Source organism: Mustelus asterias, chromosome 2 (genome assembly GCF_964213995.1).
Source record: "Mustelus asterias chromosome 2, sMusAst1.hap1.1, whole genome shotgun sequence".
In the NCBI taxonomy this organism is placed as follows: domain Eukaryota; kingdom Metazoa; phylum Chordata; class Chondrichthyes; order Carcharhiniformes; family Triakidae; genus Mustelus; species Mustelus asterias.
Window position 1 is genome coordinate 146,692,942 of NC_135802.1, and position 24,134 is coordinate 146,717,075.

Consider the following 24,134-nt stretch of genomic DNA (forward strand, 5'->3'; position numbering starts at 1 on the left):
TTTCCTCCGGGTGCTCCGGTTTCCTCCCACAGTCCAAAAGACGTGCTGGTTAGGTGCATCGGCCATGCTAAATTCTCCCTCAGTGTACCCGAACAGGTGCCGGAGTGTGGCGGCTGGGGGATTTTCACAGTAACTTCATTGCAGTATTAATATAAGCCTACTTGTGACATTAATAAATAAAGTTTAACTTTAAACTTTGTATTCAAGACATCCATATTAAAAGGAGGCATAAATTTTCATTGATATCATAAACAGTGTGTATCTAAGAGTAAAAACAAAAAATAAGTTAATTTGAATCTATGCACAATGTGGGTGCTTTTTTTGATTCAGTCATGGAATGTGGGCGTCGCTGGCTGGGTCAATATTTATTCCCCATCACTGATGACCATAATAGTCAACCACATTGCTGAGGCTCTGGAGTCACATGTAGGACAGACCAGGTAAGGACGGTAGATTTAATCCCTAACAGACATTAGTGAACCAGATGGGTTTTTCCCAGCAACCAACAATGTTTTTGTGGTCATCATTAGTCTTTTAATTCCAGATTTTTATTGAATTCAAATTTCAACTCTGCCATGGTGGGTTTCAAACCCGGCTCCCCAGAGCATTACCCTGGGACTATGGATTACTAGACCAGCAACAATACCACTGCACCACCACCTCCTCTTTTGCAGAAGGCGGATATCGTCCTTAGCTATAAACTTCCTTTGTTCCCTCAAAATATTCTTTGTTCACTCAAAATTTCTGCAGGCTTGCACTGGAAGTGACAGTTTGGAACGTGGTCTCAGATCTCTGTAGCTTCTAGCTACAACCTTTTGATTTGATTTGATTTGATTATTGTCACATCTATTAACATACAATGAAAAGTATTGTTTCTTGCATGCTATACAGGCAAAGCATACCGTTCATAGAGAAGGAAACGAGAATGTTGTGTTACAGTCATAGCTAGAGTGTAGAGAAAGATCAACTTAATGCAAGGTAAGTCCATTCAAAAGTCTGACAGCAGCAGGGAAGAAGCTGTTCTTGAGTCAGTTGGTACACCCAGGCCCTATCCCCATAACCCCATGCATTTACCTTAGCTAGCCCTCCTGAGACTAAGGGGCAATTTAGCATGGCCAATCCACCTAACCCGCACATCTTTGGACTGTGGGAGGAAACTGGAGCACCTGGAGGGAACCCACGCAGACAGTGACCCAAGCCGGGAATTGAACCCGGGTCCCTGGCGCAGTGAGGCAGCAGTGCTAACCACTGTGCCACCATGCCACCCTGAATGATGAGTCTATAAATTAGAACTAGACCTCAAAGGAACAACAATATATCCACTTGTAACGATGTACGCTCACAAACTTTGTAATTGTTCATGAGTACTTGCAGCAAATGTTTTCAGTATCTCTCCATTTCTTTCTTAAGGTTTCAGAGTTCAAGATTTCCTGGGAGGATTTCTGCATGTTTTCTTGCAAATTCCTTACGCATCCCCACCTGTTGGAGATTTCCGATTCAAGGTACGTGTCTGTGTTGACCGCTGCTACCATTGCTCTGTGTCATTCTGTAATTTTTCCTTCAGTCTGTCCTTGCCCTGTAGAAATCAAGGTGACAGCGGAGTCTGAGTAAATTGGATTTCCACCTCAATACAAGAGATTCCTCGCACCAAAAGGGAGCCAAGTGGGTCTCAGGTGCTTTTCCACAGGGACAGAGAGAAAATCATCTTCATCAGTCCGCACACATTTGCCAGCATCTGTCTTCAAACTATTAGTAGTTGTCTTGTAGTGGGTTTCCCCTTCTGCCAAACAACACAAGCAAACAAAAGTCCAAAGCTCGGGGGCATAAATATAATCACAGAATTGTTACAGCACAGAAGGAGGCCATTTGGCCCATTGTGTCTGCACCAGCTCTCCAATCAAACATTATGACTTAGTGCCATTCCCCTGGGCCTTTTCCCCGTATCCCTGCACAGTGTTTCGATTCAAGTAATCATCTCATGCCCTCTTGAATGACTCGGTTGAACCTGCCTCCACTACACTTCCAGGCAGTGCTTTCCAGACCCGAACCACTCGTTGTGTGAAAAAGTATTTTCTTACAACTTTTGCAAATCACTTTAAATCTATGCCCTCTCAATTTTGATCCTTTTATGAGCAGGAAGAGTTTCTCCCTATCTATTCTGTCCAGCCCTCTCATGATTTTGAACATCTCTATCAAATCTCCTCTTAGCCTTCTTCTCTCTAACAGTCCCAACTTCTCCAATCTGTCCTCATAACTGAACTTTCTCATTCCTGGAACCATTCTTGTAAACCTCTTCTCCACTCTATTCAATGTGTTCATATCCTGCCGACAGTGTGGTGTCCCGAAATGTACACAATATTCTTCCTGAGGTCAAACTAGTGTCTTGTAAGGTAGTCACCAAAGAATTCAGAAGAATCAAAGAATCCCTACAGTGCAGAAAGAGGCCTTTTGACCCATTGAGCCTGCATTGACAACAATTCCACCCAGGCCCTATTCCCATAACCCCACGTATTATTCTTACTAATCCCCCTGACACTAAGTGGCAATCCACCTAACCCGCACATCTTTGGACTGTGGGCAGAAACCGGAGCATCCAGAGGAAACCCACACAGACACGGGGAGAACATGCAAACTCCGCACAGACAGTCACCCGAGGCTGAAATCGAACCTGGGTCCCTGGCTCTGTGAGGCAGCAGTGCCAACCACTGTGCCACTCTATGTTTTTATCAAATGGTTAGAATATTGAATTGAACACATAGATATATTTAAGGTGAAACTAAATGAGTGAATGAAGAAGATAGGAATAGAAGGACAGGAAATGTGAGGGGAGGCTCATTCTGAGCATAAAGACCAACATAGACCAGTTAGACTGAGCGGCTTGTTTCTCTGTTGTAGATTCTATGTAATTCGATGCAAGAGAAAGGAAGGGAAATACCTTCAAAATAAATAAATGATCAAGAAGCAATTACATTATACTTCTGAAACCCAATCTTTCAAACTGGTGTCTTATTAATCTGCCATCTATATTATTGTTTAATTAAATGTTTCTTGCCTTTCTCTGGTGATCCACTGAGCTTTCTTCTCTTGTTCCTCATAAATTCAAAACACACAATCTTCCTCCTTCCTGCTTCCCCACTGCTTTGAAATAAAGGCTTATTGTACGTCTCCCGTTCTAGACCGTGAACATTGTAAAATAGTGCGGGGTAGTTTTTTTTTTCTTTTTTGCACATCCTCTGGCTGAAAGGAATGCATCAAAATTCTGTTAGGACAACTCTGAGCGCAGAATCATAGAATCCTATAGTGCAGAAGAGGCCATTTGGCCCATTGAGTCTGTACCAACTCTCTGACAGAGTATCTTACCCAGGCCCTCTTCCCACACCCTATCCCTGTAACCCCGCGCATTTACCATGGCTAATCCATCTAACCTACACATCTTGGACACTAAGGGACAATTTACCATGGCCAATGGCCACTCGCACATCTGTGGAGTGTGAGAAGAAACCGGAGCAGCCGGAGGAAACACACGCAAACAGAGAGAATGTGCAAGCTCCACACAGACAGTCACCCCCCAAGGTCAGAATTGAACCTGGGTCCCTGGAGCTGTGAGGCAGCAGTGCTAACCACTGTGCCACCATGCCGCCCTTAGGCAGGCCTCATTGTGTTCTGCACCTACCATAACCTCTGTACCCTTGTCACCAATTCTATCTCCCTGCTCAGCTACACTGGAAGTTTTGGATCCATTCCCAAGAAGACTCCTTTAAGTTGAAGGGACACAGACTTGAACGTAAGTGGCAGATGACAGATTTAGCTATTCATCACCTGATCTGTCCGGATGGCATAAAGTACTACTTGGTCTTCGCTCCTCTGCCAAAACCGTTCATTATTTTCTGGATCTCTGGGATTGTAAATATGACTCCCTGCTTTTCTTCTCCATTATCGACTATCTTTTTGAAGCTCTCTCCCCTGTCTCCTCCACACTAAGGACACAGGAATAGGAGAAAACAATTGAACCCCTCAAACCTGACCATTCACTGGCTGATTTGTGTCCCAACTCTATAAACACTCCTTCAATCCATATCCTTAATATTTTCGGTTAACAAAAATCTATCAGTCTTGGATTTTTAAATTAACAGTTGATGAAGCTGCTGCTTATAGAAGACGTAGAATTTTTTCCTAATTTCATTCCTTTGAGGTCTAGTTCTCATCAATAGACTCATCATTCAGGGCGACATGATACCACAGTGGTTAGCACTGCTGCCTCACTGCGCCAGGGACCCGAGTTCGATTCCCGGCTTGGGTCACTGTCTATGTGGAGTTTGCACATTCTCCCCGTGTCTGCATGGGTTTCCTCCAGGTGCTCCGGTTTCCTCCCACAGTCCAAAGGTGTGCGGGTTAGATGCATTGGCCATGCTAAATTGCCCCTTAGTCTCAGGGGGACTAGCTAGGGTAAATGCATGGGGTTATGGGGATAGGGCCTGGGTGAGATTGTGGTTGGTGCAGACTCGATGGGCCGAATGGTCTCCTTCTGCACAGTAGAGATTCTATGATCAACCTGTGGAAATTCTTTCTTTGTTCACTTTAATATCATGAAAACTTCAAGCTGATCACCCCTTAGCCTTCCAAATTCTAGGGAATTCTAACCTAGATCATGTAATCTGTCCTCAGAATTTAATCTTATGGACTCCAGGTACCAATCTGGCAGTTCTCACGGCACTCCCTCCAGGGCCAATATATCCTTAAAAGTACACAATACACTGTGGATGCTGGAAATATTCAGCAGGTCTGGCAGCATCTACAGGGAGAGGAACAGAGTTAACGGCCGGGATTTTACAGTCTCGCTTGTTCCGAAACTGTAAAATCTCACCCGAGGTCAACGGACCTTCCCATTTCTGCCCCTCGCCTGCTCCGATTCCCATGCCGGAGAGGGCAGTAGAATTCCGGCCAATGTCTCAGGTTGGACAGCTGTGATGAAAGGTAATTTTCCTTAAGGCCTCCTATGACTCCATCTCTGTCTCAAGACATTTTCAGCTGTAACCCTCATACCTGACTTTGTTACCTAGACTTATTCCAATTCTCTCCTGCAGGCCTCATATTTTACACCCCACCTCCTCCATTAAACTTGAGCTTATTCAAATCTGTGCTCCCTATATCTTAACTCACACCAAGTTCCATGCATGCCTTAGTGCTTGCTAACCTACATTCGCTCCCAGGCTGGCAAAACATCCTTTCTAACAAAACTCGTCCTTGTCTCCAAATCCCTCCTTGGCCTCACCTTCTCCATTTGCAATCTTTTCCAGCCCTACCACCCTCCGCAGCTTGTGTTTTCCTCTATCATTTGACTCTTGTGCATCCCTGATCTATATTGCCCCATCATTGGTTTCCTTACCTTCAGTTGCCTAGACTCTAAGCTCTGGCATTTCTTACCTGAACCTCTTTATCTATCTGTTCTCCTTAAACTACCTCTTTGACTAAGCTTTTGATCACCAGTGCTAATATTTCCAGGAGTAATATTCCATGCCCTCCTACCAGGCCTCCTATCCTCCTGAAATCTCACCTCATCCTATCCCACAACAGGTTGTAATGGCGAATGAAAGTTGTTCATGGGATTTCTCCCTTTCATTTGGGTGTCTTGTATTTCAGCCTCCTGAGGATGCCAAGCCATGGAGTGGAACACTGGATGCTACAGAGTTGGGACCTGCTTGCCCACAGTCTCCCACTGAGTTACCTGATAAAATCACCCACATGAGTGAAGATTGCCTCTACCTCAACGTCTACGCCCCAGTCAGGGTAGGAAATAAGTTACTAATGTTACAAATCCTGTCTGCACTACACTCAACAGAACAGTTCATTCCAGGTATAGTTTCTCAAATTCGGGGAGCCGTAAACAGGCCGTAAAAACTGAACTTAAGCTGCCGTGCATGAATATTATTATTACTATTAGACGAGTAAAATAAATTACTGGTTTATTGGGCTAGGTGCTACATTGATACAGTGGTGCGCCAACTAATTATAGGCTTTGCTCATCTGTCTTCTCCTGTGTTCCAAGCGACCCTTGGGACAACCCAACCTGTCCCAAAATGCTCCACCCGAAAAATGGTAAGATCTGAAACCCGATTGGACTCGTTCCTGGGATTGCCAGTTTTGAGACACTCCACCCGTAATTTTTTTAAGACATTTGGACAGGTAAATGGATGGGAAAGGTTTAGATGGATATGGGCCAAATGCAAGCAAATGGGACTAGTTCAGTTTAGGAAACCTGGTCGGCATGGATGAGTTGGGCTGAAGGGCCTGTTCCTGTGCTGTATAATCTCTATGACTCTAATATCATATTACCATATGAATCTGGGATCTTGCTGCTTTAATTGGCTCAAGGCCTTACGCTACCTTATCCCACTTAGCCACTGGAGAAACCTGCCTATCAATTCTTACTACACACAAGGTATGCATCAGTGGAAGCACTTTTGTCATTGAATCAGATGGACAAGAGTTCAAATCAAGTGCTTGAGGACATAATCCAGGCTCACAGAGCTGGGTGGTATTGAGGGAGTGCTGCACTTGTCAGAGGTGCAGCTTTTTTAGATGAGATGTAATGCCGAGATTCTGCCCTCTCAGTTGGATATAAAAGATCCCACATCATTATATCAAAGAGGAGTTCACCTGCAGTCATGGCCAATAATTATCCATCAAGTAACATCACTGAAAATACAGATTATTTGGTCATTGTCACATTACTGTGCATGGGATCTTGCTCTGCATAAACTCAATAATGTGTTCCCTACATAGCAACAGCAACTACACTGCAAAAATACTTCAGTGGCTGCGAAGTGCTTTGGGGTGTCCTGAGGTGCTGAACAGCACTGTATAAGTGCAAGTCCTACTCTGTTAATTGTCATATGCAATGAAACCTCATTGTTATGCTCGGTTACATTAAACTTCACTACTTTCCATTACTTGTTCTTGTGGCGCTGGTAGTCTTTTTGCAAACAGTGGAGCAACCCAGTATTCATGGAGCTTATAACCTAATAACACGTGACCATAAAAACAGGTTTGCAGACAGGTTTTTCATTGCTATTTGAATATACACTGTTGAATATTTGTGAGGAGATATGAATGAGCCCTAAACTAAATTAGATTATGGGAAAGGATGAAGGAGAACTTTATCTTTCAAATGGTTCTTGTTCTTTGTCACACGAGATAACATTCCATGGCAGGAAAGGACAGACAGATACATTCTCAGAGATTTTGTAAAGGAATCGCAGTGAGAGATAGGAACATGGGAACAGGAATAGACTATTCAGGTGACTCAAATGTGCTCCACAATTCACTAAAATCATGGATGATCTGCATCTGAGATCGATTCCAAACATTTGTTCCACATCCCTTGATATGCTGACCTAAGAAAAACCTATGTACCTCAGTCTTGAAAGCTACACTTAACCCCCCACCCAGCATCGACAGTCCATCTTTCAGCCTTTGTGAGGTGAAGCATTTTCTGATATTGGTACTGAATGGCTTCGCTCTGACTTTAAGATTATACCTCCCCGATCTTGTTCTCCTACCCGAGAAGATGGCTTCTTGGTGTCCATCCTATCGAATCCCATCAACATTTTAAATGTCTAAATCAGGTCACATGGCCTTCAATCCTCTATTTTCAGTCCCTGGGTGGATTGGGAGAGACGTCCAGGGTAGCTCCTCTGGTGAGTTGCCCTGGCCACCTCATCCTGGGCGGCCATTGAGCCTCAGCTGGGGATTTTTCTCTGGTGACAAATATCAAGATTTAGAAAAGATGCAACACAAAATAGGTCAATTTACCACAAATCCAGCCTTTGCAGCTGTTATTAATCCCACTCACCTTTCAATCAACATCCAAACCTTTTCTCAATGTGCAGCAGAAGTACTGACATGAAAAAGTTTAAAGTTTATTTATTAGTGTCACAAATAGGCTTACATTAATACTACAATGAAGTTGCTGTGAAAATCCCCTAGTCGCCACACTCCGGCGCCTGTTCAGGTACACTGAGGGAGAATTTAGCACGGCCAATGCACCTAACCAGCACGTCTTTCAGAGTGTGGGAGGAAACCGGAGCACACGGAGGAAACCCACGCATTCACGGGAGAACGTGCAGACTCCGCACAGACGGTGACCTGAGTTGGGAATCAAACCCGGGTCCCTGGCACTGCGAGGCAGCAGTGCTAACCACCATGTCACCATGCCGCCCCAAGTCAAGAGAAACGATGTGATGTGGAATAGCACAGTGGGTCAGACACAACACTCAGGAATCATGACTGACTGGTGTAAAAATACAAAGTGAAATGAGTTTGGCAACCTCACACTCAGATTTATCCAATTAATTCCACACTTCCTGCTCTTTCCCCATAACCCTGCAATATTCTTTCCCTTTTTTAGGTATTTATCCAATTCCCTTTTGAAAGATCTTTTGAATCTGCTTCCTCCACCCTTTCAAGGAATTGCACTCCAGATTGTAACAATCCATGGTGCAAAAATCATTTCTCCTCATCTCCCCTCAGACTATTGTGCCAATTACCTTAAATCTGTGCCCTCTGCTTACTGGCTCATCTAGAGAATGGCGACTGATCACTTTCCATGAGTCTTGCTGGACTGAAGAACAGAAGAAACAAATATACATCAAATAGAAAACAGGGATTAAATTCGATAATCTGGATTGTTTGATTATTCTTTTTCAAACAATCTGGATTGTTTGATTATTCCAAAAAAGTGGAAATCTGGGCGACACAGTGGCACAGTGGTTAGCACTGCTGCCTCACAGCTCCAGGGACCTGGGTTCGATTCCTGGCTTGGGTCACTGTCTGTGTGGAGTTTGCACGTTCTCCCCATGTTTGTGTGGGTTTCCTCGAGTGCTCCGGTTTCCTCCCACACTCCAAAGATGTGCGAGTTAGGTTGATTGGCCATGCTGAATTGCCCCTTAGTGTCCTGGGATACGTGGGTTAGAGGGATTAGCAGGATAAACATGTGGTGTTACAGGGATAGGGCATCAGTGGGATAGTTATTGGTGCAGACTTGATGGGCTGAATGGTCTCCTTCTGCACTGTAGGACTCTATGATCTAGATGTGTCAACCTTCTATGAAAGTGCTTCAAGAGATGTTGAAATGTGAATCATTTGTTACCAATGGCATAATTAATTCAAAAATTACCTCGACATTCATTTATAATTCAGTTTTGAAAGTATTTACTTATCTCTGTTGACAGACAGGCAACAGTTCTCGATCTCTGCCCGTTATGGTTTACTTTCACCATGGTTCCCTCCAGTCAGGGGCGGCTGGGGCGCATGACATGAAGAATCTCGCAGCATATGGACAGGTAAAAAAGGAATGCGGATAATATCCATGTCTTCCTGGAGGCATGGAAGAGGGGAATGAGCTGCAGATTTGTGGTATATACTAGTATATCATCCCCAATCCTGTGCGCTCTAATTTTGTTTACAGACCCCTTGTGTGAGACCTTATCAAAAGCCTTCTGAAAATCCAAATACACCACATCCACTAGTTCTCCTTTATCAATGCTACAGGTAACAACCTCAAAAAATTCCAACAGATTTGGCAAACATGATTTTCCTTCCATGTTGACTCTGCCCAATTTTACCATATTTTCCATGTTTCCAGTTATCACGTCCTTCATGATAGATTTGAACATTTTCCCTAACATTGACGGTCAAACTAACAGGACTGAAGTTCTCCATTCCCCCTCTCCTTCCCTTCCTAAATAGGGGTTTACATTTGCTACTTTCCAAGCTGCAGGAACCTTTCCAGAATCCATTGAAGTTTGAAAGATAACTACCAGTACATCCATTATTTCTATAATCACCTCCTTCAGCACTCTGGGACATAGCTCATCTTGTTCAGGGGATTTATCAACCTTCGATCCAGTTAACTTTACAAGTACTACCTCTTTACTCATATTAATTTATTTCAGTGCTTCAGTTTCACAAGCCCCTTGGTTGCCTAGTATTTCTGGGAGATTTTCTATACCTCCTTCTGTGAAGACAGACAAAAAGTAATTGCTTAGTCGCTCCGCCATTTCCCCGTTCTCCATTATAAACTCTCCCGTCCCCACCTACAACAGGCCACATTTCTCCGAGATAATCTTTTCCTTTTCACATAGCTAAAGAAATGTTGACAGTCTGCCATTATATTTCCTTTTTTTTATTCATTCGTGGGACATGGGTGTCGTTGGCTCGCCAGTATTTATTGCCCATCCCTAGCTGCCCTTGAATTGAGTGGCTTGCTAGGCCATTTCCGAGGGCAGTTGAGAGTCAACCACATTGCTGGGCTCTGGAGTCACATACAGGCTGGGAAAAGTTGGCAGATTTCCTTCCCTAAAGGACATTAGTGAACCAGATGGGTTTTTTCGACAATCGACAATGGTTTCATGGTCATCGGTAGATTCTTAATTCCAGATTTTTTTTTGAAGAAAAACATCTGGCTTGGCAGGATTTGAACCTGGGTCCCCAGAACATTAGCTGAGGTTTCTGGATTAATAGTCCAGTGATAATACCACTCGGCCATCACCTCCCCTTCTTGTTAGCTTGCCTTCATATTCTCTTTTCCCTTCCTTTATCAGTTTTTTGTCATCCTTTGCTGGGTTCTAAATTGCTTCCAACCTTCATGCCTACCAATTTTTCTGGCATCCCCTTGTATCCCACTTCTGTCTGGAGTGGCATTGGAACACTACACTTTCTGACTGAGCTAAAGACTCAACTCCATCCAGATTAGACGGTTATCCATTTCAGAAATCAGTGCGTATCTCTCTCTCCAATGAAGTATCGTTATTTTAAAACAAAGAAAAGCATACCCAAACTTTTCTCTGTGGTGGAGTGAGAGCGAGAGTAGTTGAGATTCAATCAGCAACTAAGATAAAACATATTAAAGTTTAACCATAAATTAAATAAAAGGTAGTTCATATGAAATACGATCATGAGAGGCTGGTGTTGCAATTACTAGCAAGGTATTAAAATACTTCAATTTAGTCACCGAAATAAAAGCAAAACACCGCAGATGCTGGAGATTTGAAATAAAACGACCGCTTTTTCTCTGAAAAAGAGTCATGGACTTTGTTCCCCTCATGGCGCAGGTGGCACAGTGATTAGCACTGCTGCCCCACAGTGACAGGGGCCTGGGTTTGATTCCCGGCTTGGGTCACTGTCTGTGTGGAACCTGCACATTGTCTGTGTGGGTTTCCTTCGGGTGTTCTGATTTTTCCCACAGTCCACAGTGCTGTTTCGGTGCATTGGCCATGCTAAATTCTCCCTCAGTGTACCCGAACAGGTGCCGGAGTGTGGCAACTAGGGAATTTTCACAGTAATTTCATTGCAGTGTTAATGTAAGCAGACTTGTGACACGAATAAATAAACTTAAAAACTTTCCACAAATGCTGCTGGACCTTTCCAGCACGTTTTGCTTTTATTGCAATTTATTCACTTCCCTCCTATTTAATTAAGCACCTTGAGATCCTTTTGGGCTCTAGTTAATGGCCGTTGTTCTTGGGTTTGATTAGAATGGGGCTAATATAGCTAATCCTATGATATAATTAATTGGACTCTGCAGGTTGTTGTGGTGGAATTCAACTACCGTCTTGGGCCTCTTGGCTTTCTCAGCACTCTGGATGTGAATGCTCCCGGCAACCTTGGTTTCTTGGACATGACCAAAGGCCTTCAGTGGATAAAACACAACATCCAGAACTTTGGAGGAGATCCCAGCTCTGTCACATTATTTGGTCACGGGGCTGGAGGGCTAGCGGTGGGTTATCTTCTGTTGTCGCCCCTAACCAGAGGCCTCTTCCACAGAGCCATCTCCAGTAGTGGCAATGCTTTGGTGCCCGGTTTCATCGCAAAGCCTGGCGACAATCACGCTGACCCTCTTGTTGCCAGCCGAGAGCTAGCAAAAGCGCTGGACTGTCCGATTGATGAGAATGTAAAGATGGTGGAATGTCTCCGAACAAAACCAGTGGAATCTCTTCTCAATGCCCCAGTTCCCAAGCCAAAATATGGACCAAAGTTCCCTCCCATTGTCGATGGTGTTTTCTTACAGGAGCTGCCTCAGGACTCAATTCTCAAAGGAAACCATATGAAAGTTCCTTATATTATAGGATTTACAAAGAATGAGGCAGGGGTTGAGCTTGCTGATCTTTTGGGTAACGGTGATGGAATTGCCACAGAGGCTTATAACAAGTTGGTGCTGGACTATGCCCAGAGTCATTTCCGGTATGTATATGTTTTGTCCTTTCTTGATGTATTTTTCCACTCTAGTTTTCTTTCCGCTCACATTCCTGTTGCGGTATAGTTCAAGAGAGCTGTCTTTTAATACTACATCCATATTTCATGCAGGAGCCACAGATAATGCAGGATGTTTGAGTGGGGCTGATGAGAGAGGGAGTAAAATAGGAAAGGGAATCACAGCCAAGTTCAATTCTGTCCGATCTTAATGTCTCCATGTATGACCCTACCAGCAGGAGACACTGGGAAGGAGTAGAAATCAGTATCAGAAAACTTGTCTGATTTTGTATTTCTCCCTCACCTTGGACATTTAAACTAATGTAATGCCTTGATTAAAATCAGCAAACCCAGCAACGGCCTTCATGGTTGATAGGGCTCAGGTCCACACCATGGAATTGGAGCTTTCTTTAAAGAAAGGACCATGATGTGGAGATGCCGGCGTTGGACTGGGGTGGGCACAGTAAGAAATCTCACAACACCAGGTTAAAGTCTAACAGGTTTATTTGGTAGCACGAGCTTTCGGAGTATTGCTCCTTCATTAGGTGAGAAAGGACCGTAGTAATAACATCCTAAAGTGCAACATCCCACATTCATGGGTTTGAATTGTTGATCCATCTGATGCTCACTATGGGCGGAATTTTCCTGTCCGCCCCCGCCCAATCATAATGGGTGGGGATGGACCTTGCAAAGGTCCATTGACCTCGGGTGGGAATTTCTGGCCTTGGGGCGAGCGCGGCCAGAAAATCCTGTCCTCTGTATCTATCTACATTTACCTAATCAATTAGAAGTCAGGAATTTCCTCAGCTGTTCTTCCAGTCAACTTTTCCTCGGTTTATGCTAAATCGATGGAGGGCAATTAGAACAACTACCTCCACTCCCAGCCCCAAGAAAATTCCTCAGAGGTATTCCTCAAGAACCTTCAGAGGTGACCAGAGAGTCATGGTGCAGATTGTACTGACCAATTGAAAAACATGAATTTTCCTGCTTTATCTTAAAATCTTTCCAAAATTCCTCAACTGTCTAAATTTGATTTGATTTGATTTATTATTGTCACATGTATTTGTATACAGTGAAAAGTATTGTTTCTTGCGCGCTATACAGACAAAGTATACTGTTCATAGAGAAGGAAACAAGACAGTGCAGAATGTAGTGTTACAGTCATAACTAGGATGTAGAGAAAGATCAGCTTAATGCAAGGTAGGTCCATTCAAAAGTCTGACAGCAGCAGGGAAGAAGCTGTTCTTGAATCTGTTGGTATGTGACCTCAGACTTTTGTAGCTTTTTCCTGACGGAAGAAGGTGGAAGAGAGAATGTCCGAGGTGTGTGGGATCCTTAATTATGCTGGCTGCTTTTCCGAGGCAGTGGGAAGTGTAGATAGAGTCAATGGATAGGAGGCTGGTTTGCGTGATGGATTGGGCTACATTCATGACCTTTTGTAGTTTCTTGCAGTCTTGTGCAGAGCAGGAACCATACCAAGCTGTGATACAACCAGAAAGGATGCTTTCTATGCTGCATCTGTAAAGGTTGGTGAGAGTCGTAGCTGACATGCCAAATTTCCTTAGTCTTCTGAGAAAGTAGAGGTGTTGGTGGGCTTTCTTAACTATAGTGTTCGCATGGGGAGACCAGGACAGGTTGTTGATGATCTGGACACCTAAAAACTTGAGTCTAGAGTAGTGAAAGTGAAAGCTCCCCTACCAAAGGGTCCTGGGAACGCTTGAAGACTGTAAATACAGGTTGTTTGCAAGCCAGCGATTCTTGAATTTGGGGAATTTCTGCTCCTTATAACCAAAGGTCAGCAGAACCAAGTTCCTATCATTGGTAAACACTTCAGTCATCTCCTGAATTCAATGACTGATTATTTGTTTTAACTAAATCCCCTAATTTCCTTCTCTTAGATCAAGATTTCTATTTTTCATGCCAGATTATTTTATTTACAGAACTTAGTTATCTTTATTACATCCTCCTTTGTTACCATGGAGATTCTGTAACACCCCTAAAGCTTCTTTCAGGAAATAACATCTCAGAATATAAGTTATGAGTAATTTGAGACAATTAAAATGCAAGTGCGGCATATTAGGGTGGAACAGGTGAACTTCGACCAATGGGCCTCAGAGCCCTTCATTATTGGGGGCTTTGTGTAAGTCAGGTGTCTGGATCTGTTGTAGTTTAATTGATAGGATTAATTGGTATGATCAGTGAACAAACCCATTATTGTTGATCACACATCTATCAGGATGGTAGAAGGAAAACTAGGTGGACCATGAAGAGTTGCCTATGCATCTTGAATATCCATGAAGTTCCAATGGTCCACCATGGATCTCTGATAAAACTCTTTCACAGATCCAAAGGTGGAAATAGCTTCATTCTGCTTCTAGTTTTGAAGGTTCCAAATGCAGTGCGGTTTCTATGCAATGTCTGTCTGGTTGCCAAGCAAGTACTAACTCCCAATGTAATTTCCTGCAGATTCAATCCATCCCAGATTGCGGATGTCATCAGCTATTCGTACCGAGATTTCATTTGCCCAAATGACCCAGCTGCCCTCAGAGATGGTTTCAGAGACCTAGTTCAGGACCACAAGTGGTTGACACCAAGTTACCAATTAGCAGACCAACACTCAAGCAGGGCAGAAACGTTTCTGTATATTTACAGGTAAAGTACCTCTGAAGCTGTAGAACTGACTTGAAAAATTCCATAGTGTACTCAGAATGATTTGAAAGAGGCATGCACTATTTTTTTTTGCATGACATTTCTCATAGTTCAGCTTCTGGAGAAAAAACATTTCATTTTCCTTGTTTCTCACTCAAATTTGACACAGTGATAGTATGCTCACCCGTGAGTTAGCTTGTGCATTCAAGCTTCACTCCAAGACTTAAGCATATGGTTAGCACTGTTGCCTTACAGAGCTAGGGACCCAAGTTCAATTCCGTGGAATTGAATGGAATTTGTGTGTGGAATTTGCACATTCTCCTCATGTCTGCGTGGGTTTCCTCTGGATGCTCCGGTTTCCTCCCACAGTCCAAATATGTGTGGGTTAGGTTGATTGGCTATGCTAAATTGCCCCTTAGTGTCAGGGGGATTAGTAGGGTAAATACATGAGGTTATGGGGATAGGGCCTGGGTGGGATTGTTGTCAGTGCAGGCTCGATGGGCCAAATGGCCTTCTCTACATTGTAGGGATTCTATGATAATCCAAGACAACCGTACTGTTGGAGATGCTGCCTTTGAATACATATTAAATCAAGGCCCATCAGGTTCTACAGATTCGTATAAAAAGTTGGGCTATTTGAAAGACAGGGGGATTTTCTTAATATCTTAGATAACACTAAAACCCTCAACCAACCTCATCAACCTCAATTGGCCATTTAGCTCATTGGCATTTGCGGGATCTGGCTGTGCATGTGTTGGCTGCCACGTCGGCCTACAAAACAACTGTTTGCACTTCAAAAAGAGCTTCATTGGCTCTAAAAGCGAATACATCTAAGGATATAATAAAAATTAGGAGCAGGAGTAGGCTATTTATCCTGCTCCACCATTCAATAAGATCACACCTGATCTCTTTGTGTTAACTTCCTTCTTGCCTGTCCCCATAACCATCGATTTTGTTGACAATCAAAAATCTGTCCTACTCAGTCTTGAATATATTCAATGACCCATCCTCCACTGCTCTCTGGGATAAAGAACTCTATGAGAGAAGAGATTCCTCCTCATCTTCATTTTAAATGGGAGACGCCTTATTTTTAAGCTATGCTTCCGAGTTCTAGATTCCCCCACGAGAGGAAGCATCTAATTTATTGATATCAGAATCTTATATGTTTCGATGTCACCTTTCATTCTTCTAAACTCCAAAGAGTATGGGCCCAACCCTTTCCTCATAAGTTAACCCCTTCATCCCAGCAATCAGCCGAGTAAACTTTCTCTGAACTGCTCCTCAGGTGGCACAGTGGTTAGCAATGCAGCCTCACAGCTCCAGGGACCCGGGTTTGATTCTCAGCTTGGGTCACTATCTGTGCGGAGTCTGCTCATTCTCCTTGTGTTTGCATGGGGTTTCCTCCGGATGCTCCAGTTTCCTCCCAGAGTCCGAAAGTCGTCTTGGTTAGGTGCATTGGCCACGCTAAATTCTCCCTCAGTGTACCCGAACAGGCGCCGGAGTGTGGCGATTAGGGGGTTTTCACAGTAACTGCTTTGCAGTGTTAATGTAAGCCTACTTGTGACACTAATAACTAAACTTAAAAATAACTCTAGTGTAAGTATCTCTTCCTTAAGTAAGAAGAACAAAACTATACAAAGTAGTCCAGGTGTGATCTCACCGTGCCCTATACAGCTGTAGTAAAACTTCCCTACTTTCATACTCCATCCCCCGTACCACAAGGCCAACATTCAATTTGCTTTCCTAATTACTTTCTTTGCCTGCATTCAAACCTTTTTGTGATTAATGTACAAGGACATCCCGATCCCTCTGTACTGTGGGATTCTTCCATTTCAATTTAAATAATATTTTGCTTTCCTATTCTTCCTACAAAGATGGACATCATATTTTCCCACATTATACTCGTCTGCCAATTTTTGCTGGAACCTCTGGATCCTCATACCTGCCTTTCTTAATCACGCCCTCCTATCCCTGACAATAGATCAAATCTGAAGTAGCCTAATGGGTATGACTGCCTTCAGAACCAAGTGTCCAGGTAAATTTCTTTCTCCCTGAAGTATTGCAATGTCTGAAGCTCAGGCTCCAGCTCATCAACTTGGAGCCAAAGTTCCTCAAGCTGCAGACACTTACTGCAAATGTGGTTGCCATGGATCATACAGATATCCACCACCTCCCACATCTTACAGCTGCAACACATCACCTGCCTTAGTATCCTTATTTTGTTTTTACTTAATTAATTAGTTTTCAAGTTTAGAATATCACTCAGTTATTATCCATAGTTATATTATGGAATTTAACTCATTGTCATAATTTTAATATAATACTTGTATCGCCCCAATACCAATTTAAACTACTGCCACAGTTTAGAGGGGGGAAACTTAAAACTTACCGATTACCTAACTGTACACTTCAATAAAGATGTGCAGTTTAGATGGATTGGCTATGCTAAATCGCCCCTTAGTGTCCAAAGATGTGTGGGTTAAATGGGTTAGCCATGGTGAATCTGCGGGGTTACGGGGATGGGGTGGGGGGGGGGGGCAGAGCTTGGGTAAAACACTCCATCAGAGAGTTGGTGCAAAAAAGACACTCCGTCAGAGAGTTGGTGCAAAAAAGACACTCCGTCAGAGAGTTGGTGCAAAAAAGACACTCCGTCAGAGAGTTGGTGCAGACTCAATGGGCTGAATGACCTCCTCCTGCACCGTCAGGGATTCTATTATTCTAGCTTTTGGATCTCACCATCTCCCACTCTTGGGCCATTCCTTTTTGTAAAAGAACAGAATAGCACTGAACTCCCTTCCCTACCATATTTCTAGATTTAAGCACTTGAAGTTGCCACACTCAGTCTTGTGCTGCCGTCTTTGAGCAACTTACTTTGTGTGTGTGCATGCAAAGCCTCCTGTATTTATACCAGCTCAGATTCCAGTGAGATGAACCAGCTACTGCTGGCTAGGGAACCAGTTCTATCTAGTTACCATCTAGGCAGAGACTATATTTGTTTATCTCTAAAGACTGAAAGAAACTACAATTTACCATTATTAAGTTAAATACAAACTTGACATTAGAAAGAGATCAATTCTCAAAACTCCCTCACTTACCAAATTCACAGGTTTAAGTACTCCGGTTTAAGATGCTACCTTTGTGCAACTTACTTTTAATTGCTTTGTCACTCTCTCTCTCTCTCCCCTCACACTTCTATTGCTGCCTTTCCTGTATGTTCTGTCTTGGGCTGAGGGTGAAGTCTTGATACCAAAACTGGCCTCAGAGAATGCAATCTGGAAATTCATAGAGAGCGCACATACTGTATTCCTTTTATCTATTCAATCCATCACCTTTCAAAAGAACTCATTAAATTTGTCAGAATAACATGCCTTTACCAAATCTACGCCTGTAATTAGCGCATGCATTTCAAAATGCGCAGCATCTCAAATCATGATTTCTCAGGCAACTTATTATGCTAATTGGTGTATCCTTTTGTTAAAAAGGCAGAGGAGTCACATTAGTAATCCTGAGCCTAATTAATCTTTGCAAAGCTTTCAGTATTCGCCCCTGAATTGTTCTGAGACTGTAAAAGGAGGATTAAACGAACAGCACAGGACCACAAAAGGGTTCGATCACTATTCACATGAATCCTGTGCAGTTATAGTTCAATTTGATTGGGCAAACAGTTGATAAAACAAAAGAGGGATTTATCTGCTGTTGAGATTAGAATTGGACTGGAATTATTTATTCTCAATTGGTTCAAATCTTTATTCATTAATGTAAAGTACTCATTCAAGCTGTACACTTTTGATTAGACAGCTCTCCAAAGTTGACTTTTCAGTTCTTAAGACCATTGAGGCTCCTCTGTTATTGAAGGACATTGCCAAGGGCCAATGTGCTGTTTATTTTTGGGTTGGGATAATGACTCCAATATTTAAAACAGCAAGTCTAAAATGAATATTCAGGAAGTTCTTGCTTGGTTCAAACTCTTCAATTTTATGTTGGAGTAGGTGTAAAAAAAAACCTATGTTGTAAATAGTCAAAGCCCCAGTCACTATATTATAAAATCAGACACATCCATGGGTTATTAGAAGTAATTATACCTAACAGTATTGCAGTTTGACTGGTTTTTTAAAAGTGTCTGTAGAATGGTACAATAAAAGCTAAATACTGCAGATGCTGTCTGAAATGAAAAAACAAAGTGCTGGAAAAACTTAGCATATCCGTGGAGCAAGAAACAGAATTAATATTTGGAGCCCAATATGAGTTCAGAAATTGAGTCATATTGGACTCAAAACCTTAACTCTGTTTTTCTCTCTCCACAGATGCTATGAGACCTGCCGAGTCTTTCCAGCACTTTATTTTTATCTGTATTTTTGATTTGATTTGATTTATTATTGTTACGCATACAGTGAAAAGTATTGTTTCTTGCGCACTATACAGACAGAAGTTCATAGAGAAGGAAACAAGAGAGTGCAGAATGTAGTGTTACAGTCATAGCTAGGGTGCAGAGAAAGATCAACTTAATGCAAGGTAGGTCCATTCAAAAGTCTGACGGCAGCAGGGAAGAAACTGCTCTTGAGTCAGTTGGTACCTGACCCCAGACTTTTGTATCTTTTTCCCGACGGAAGAAAGTGGAAGAGGGAATGTCTGGGGTGCGTGGGGTCCTTAATTATGCTGGCTGCTTTGCCGAGGCAGCGGGAAGTGTAGACAGTGTAATAGTAATAATGGTAATCTTATTTATTTGTGCTCCCACAAAGTGCAAGTGAACTTAACACTTGGTGACCATAAAAATGGGTTAAGTAACACTCTCTGGTCAAGCTCATCAGATATGGAGCAAAGCTCTCTCTAAAAAAAATTCCTCAATGCCAAACTCAAGTACGACCTTACTGATGTAATGAGACAAGATTCCTAATAGACCATCCTTTGACTATACTTAGTCAATTCATATTAAGGGTGGTTCTGTGGAAGTAGCTGCACTCGCTAGGAATTACGTGTCAATTTCATTTAGAAAAAATAAATTAAGTGCTACTTTTCTTTCCAGCCATCCTTCCTCCTTTTCCCAGAAACTTGCATGGATTGGGGCTTCTCACTTGGATGATTTGCTTTATCTACTTGGAGATCCTGTTGCCAGAAATCCAACCCACCAATACACTGAAGCAGAGAAACAGCTATCTTTCAGTCTCATGGCTTACTGGACAAATTTCGCACACAGCGGGTAAGGAAATATTTCCAGTGAAGTTAAAATAAGTTCTATTTCACCACTGACAGAACGTAGCAGCAATGTGTACCATCTACAAGCTGCACTGCAGGAACTCACCATGCCTCCTTAGACAGCATCTTCCAAACCGATGACCACCATCACCTAGAAGGACAAGGGAAGCAGATACATGGGAACACCTGAAGGTTCCCTTCATTCATTCACCATCCAGACCTGGAAATATATCACCGTTCCTTCTCTGTCATCAGGTTGAAATATTGGAACTCCCTCTCTAACAGCACTGTGGGTGTACCTACACTTCAGGGACTGCAGAAATTCAAAACGACACATCACCACCTCCTTCTCAAGGGCAATTAGGGACGGGCAATGAATCCTGGCCTAGCCAAAGTCCACATCCCCGGAATGAATATATTAAAACAAATCTCTTGCTATCATCCCAGACCTCTCATTATTCACACTCCCCACCTTTCCCCATCCAAGGATAAGTGATCCGCTTTCAGGCCTCTACCAAAACTGTTCTTATAATGAGTACAAGGAAGAGCAACAGCACAGCAGCCAGGGGATCTAGGCTCCTGATATCAAAATTGTACCTTGGCATTTCACCAATGCCATAAATGAGTGTGCACATCTATGCAGTTTAGTTATCGGAAACAAATATTTTCTTTGCCATGACATATCCATGGGTGGTCAAACTTCCTGAATCTTAGGGCCACATACTATAATCTTCAGACATTCTGGGCAGCACGGTGGCAGAGTGGTGAATACTGCTACCCCACAGCACCAGAGACCCGGGTTCAATTCCAGCCTCAGGTCACTGTCTGTGTGAAGTTTGCACATTCTCCCTGTGTTCGCGTGGGTTTCCTCCGGGTGCTCCAGTTTTCTCCCACAGTCCAAAGATGTGTGGGTTAGGTTGATTGGCCACGCTAAATTAACCTTAGTGTCAGGAGGTTTAGCAGGGTAAATATGAGGGTTACAGGAATAGGGGTTGGGTAGGATTGTGGTTGATACAGACTTGATGGGCCGAATAGTCTCCTTTTGCTCTGTAGAGATTCTATGAAAATTCGAGTGCTGCAAGACAGAGACAACCTTTACAGACACATTTTCATTACTATTGCACACCTTGAGAAAATATATTTAACAAAAATATAAGCGTAAATTGTACAAAAATTATATGCATGCAAGAATGTTACTAATGTATGCAAGTTTTCTTTTAACTTGAATAATCAAAGTACAAAACAATTTAGATTCTAAATTATATTTTACCTGTATTCAATTAATGTGCTTGCTTAAATTAAATTCCACCATATAAAACTATTACAACAATATCACTCCAGTAAGATGATACTTAACTATCAGGGCTAATCACTATTAGAGATAGAGGCCTTGAGTTTCCATCCTGGATACTAGTCTTTGAAAATAGGCTGATTATGTTGTTAAGGAGTTCTATCACATGTTGATTTGTAAGAGTTGCATAACGTTTCTATTTTACTAACTTCATCGTAGAGTACAGTGATTCATAGCAGCATGCTGCGCCAAAAATTGTTAGAAAATTGGGGCGGCACAGTCGTTAGCACTGCTGCCTCATAACGCCAGGGACCTGGGTTCAATTCCTGGCTTGGGTGACTGTCTATGTGGAGTTTGCACATTCTCACCGTGTCTGCTTGGGTTCCTTCCAGATGCTCCGGTTTCCTCCTACACTCCAGAGATGTGCGAGTTAGGTTGATTGCCTATGCTAAATTGTCCTTAGTGCCAGGGGGAAAAAGCTAGGGTAAATACATGGGGTTACAGGAATAGGGCCTGGCTGTAATTGTGATCAGTGCAGACTCGATGGGCCAAATGGCCTCCTTCTGTACTGTATGATTCAATAAATGGGAGAGGCTTCTCCAAAATGGCATTGATCAAGACATGCATCTCTACACCAGACTGGTGGGAAATTCTGAAAGAAACCTCGCAAAGGTACGAGGATGGACACTGGATCAATCATGGATTCGCTAAACAGCAGAAAAAAAAATTGAGATGAGCTGAAATAAATGCTTGATTTTTGTTTGTGACCTCCCCCCAGTGCTGTTGCCTGCTCTCCGATTCTCTCCTTTGAACAAGCAGTTCATGCCTGAGGGTGCACTTGGTTATCTCCCTCCAGTGTTTCACAAGTTTCATGTAGCTCGCAAGTTGCACTCCAGCCATCCCTGACATACACCTAAGACCAAAATGAAGCATAATTCCAAATCTTCACAAAAACGATGTGATTTCACTCTTAGTTGGCACTGGGTTCTAAATTAGATTTTGTACAGTCAGCCCAAACACACTTGAAACTTTGAAATCATCCAATTCGCTTCACTTTGGCCACGTACTGCCAATGCAGTGAAGAATATTGCTCTTGAGACTATGAAATTCTAGCAGATGTTAGGAGTACATAGTTTTAAAAGAACTTCCAAGTTTCTCTTTTGAACGTATTGTTGGCATAATCTTGCAGTCAGAGCAAGATTATTATGAAATCAGTAAGCAATTTCCACATTGAGAATGGTGACAATCTGGAACACTCCGCATAAATGTTGTGGATACTCAGTTAACTAGAGTTTTTTCAGCGATCGGTGGTATTCTGTTGAGAGACAAGAGTATCAAGGGATAAGGAGTAAAGGCAGGCAAATGGGAACTGGAGTGCAGGTCAGCCATGACTGACTGGATAGTGGCTTGAACGGCCTATTTCTGTTTCTAATGTTTCTTTAATTTTCACAGTAACCCAAATAGAGGACCTCACAGGATATCGAGCTGGCCCAACTACACAGCCACTGGCACAGAATTTGTAAACTTCACTGCAGACAGATCAGGCTGGATAAGCAGATCTTACCGCAGGCAGCAGACAACCTTTTGGAGCAAAACTGTCCTCAGGATGCAATCGGAGGAATGGTGTAATAGAGAGTCACCTTCACCTGCGAACAATATGACAACGGCGAGCCCTTCCAGCACCCAGTCTACAGTACCGTGTAATGGAGGAACCCAAGATATTCTGTCAATGAACCTGACTCCTGAAGAAATAATCACTGCGTTCTACGTTAGTTTTGCTCTCCTATTCATCGAAGCATTTCTTATTTTGGGACTGGTGTGCAAATTGTACATGCAACAGAAAAAGGTGAAGAAATTGCAAGATCCACTTGTACTGTCCAAAATGTTTGAAGTACCTTTCAAGGGAATTACTGATGAAAACATTCACACTAAGTTTTGAAAAACACTTTTATTTCAAACCTTTTTTTTAAAAATACAAAACATTTGGTCTTTTCAAGTTAATCCTTTTACAAAAAGTAAAATGTGTAACTAGAAGATCTGATCCAAAGATAGCTATGTTTTGAGAAAATGTAGAATCTAATCATGAGCAGCAGTGTAATGGATTAGCTGTGTGATTGTGAGTAAACAGTAAACCTATTCTGTTCATTGATAACATTCTTTACTGTCATACGGAAAAGAGCACCAAGAATAAAGATGGGTGCCTACCTAAACAGACCTATGTCTGCATTTTTGGTTTTTCCAATGATAATCTGAAGTTAATAAAAATCAATACATTTAGGTCAAAAAACAGTCAAAATGAAAAGCACACAATTACCAACACTAACATGCAAAACACATTTTTCCTCAACACCAGTTAACATTTAGTGAAAACATACTACCCAATATCTTGAAACCTAGAGAGAGTGCTAACAGAATGGAATAAGACACACCCTGTGGGTGAAGTTAATTCCCTCAACATTGCACACAGAAAATCCACAAATTAACTTAACTTGTTAAACAAGCATTGCCCTGCCTCCATACAATGTTACCAAATATCTTAAACCTTCAAAACACATTTCACAAAAGCACTTCCGAATTGTCTTCAACCTGAATGAATAAACCCAAACAGGCAAGTTCATTTAATTTAACTTTAGGTGTCACAATATGATCTGACTGTACAATATGCATCAATAATTAAAACATTTGCTCATTACAAAATCCAGATAAGTTTTTTTTTAAACTACTGCTTTTGACAACAGGTTCACAACAAACA

At 42.4% G+C, this 24,134-nt stretch overlaps 1 protein-coding gene across 1 annotated transcript in view; it reads left to right on the forward strand.

The window, feature by feature from the left end:
- LOC144481213 (uncharacterized) overlaps positions 1 to 23,321 on the forward strand; it is a 69,476-nt gene extending 46,155 nt beyond the window's left edge. Inside the window, exons 13-19 of the mRNA XM_078200731.1 lie at positions 1,411 to 1,502; positions 5,641 to 5,787; positions 9,231 to 9,341; positions 11,585 to 12,240; positions 14,716 to 14,901; positions 19,922 to 20,095; positions 22,835 to 23,321. Of these exons, the coding sequence (XP_078056857.1) occupies positions 1,411 to 1,502; positions 5,641 to 5,787; positions 9,231 to 9,341; positions 11,585 to 12,240; positions 14,716 to 14,901; positions 19,922 to 20,095; positions 22,835 to 23,321 (1,853 nt within the window). The remainder of the gene's footprint in view (positions 1 to 1,410; positions 1,503 to 5,640; positions 5,788 to 9,230; positions 9,342 to 11,584; positions 12,241 to 14,715; positions 14,902 to 19,921; positions 20,096 to 22,834) is intronic.
- Positions 23,322 to 24,134: the final 813 nt, after the last annotated feature.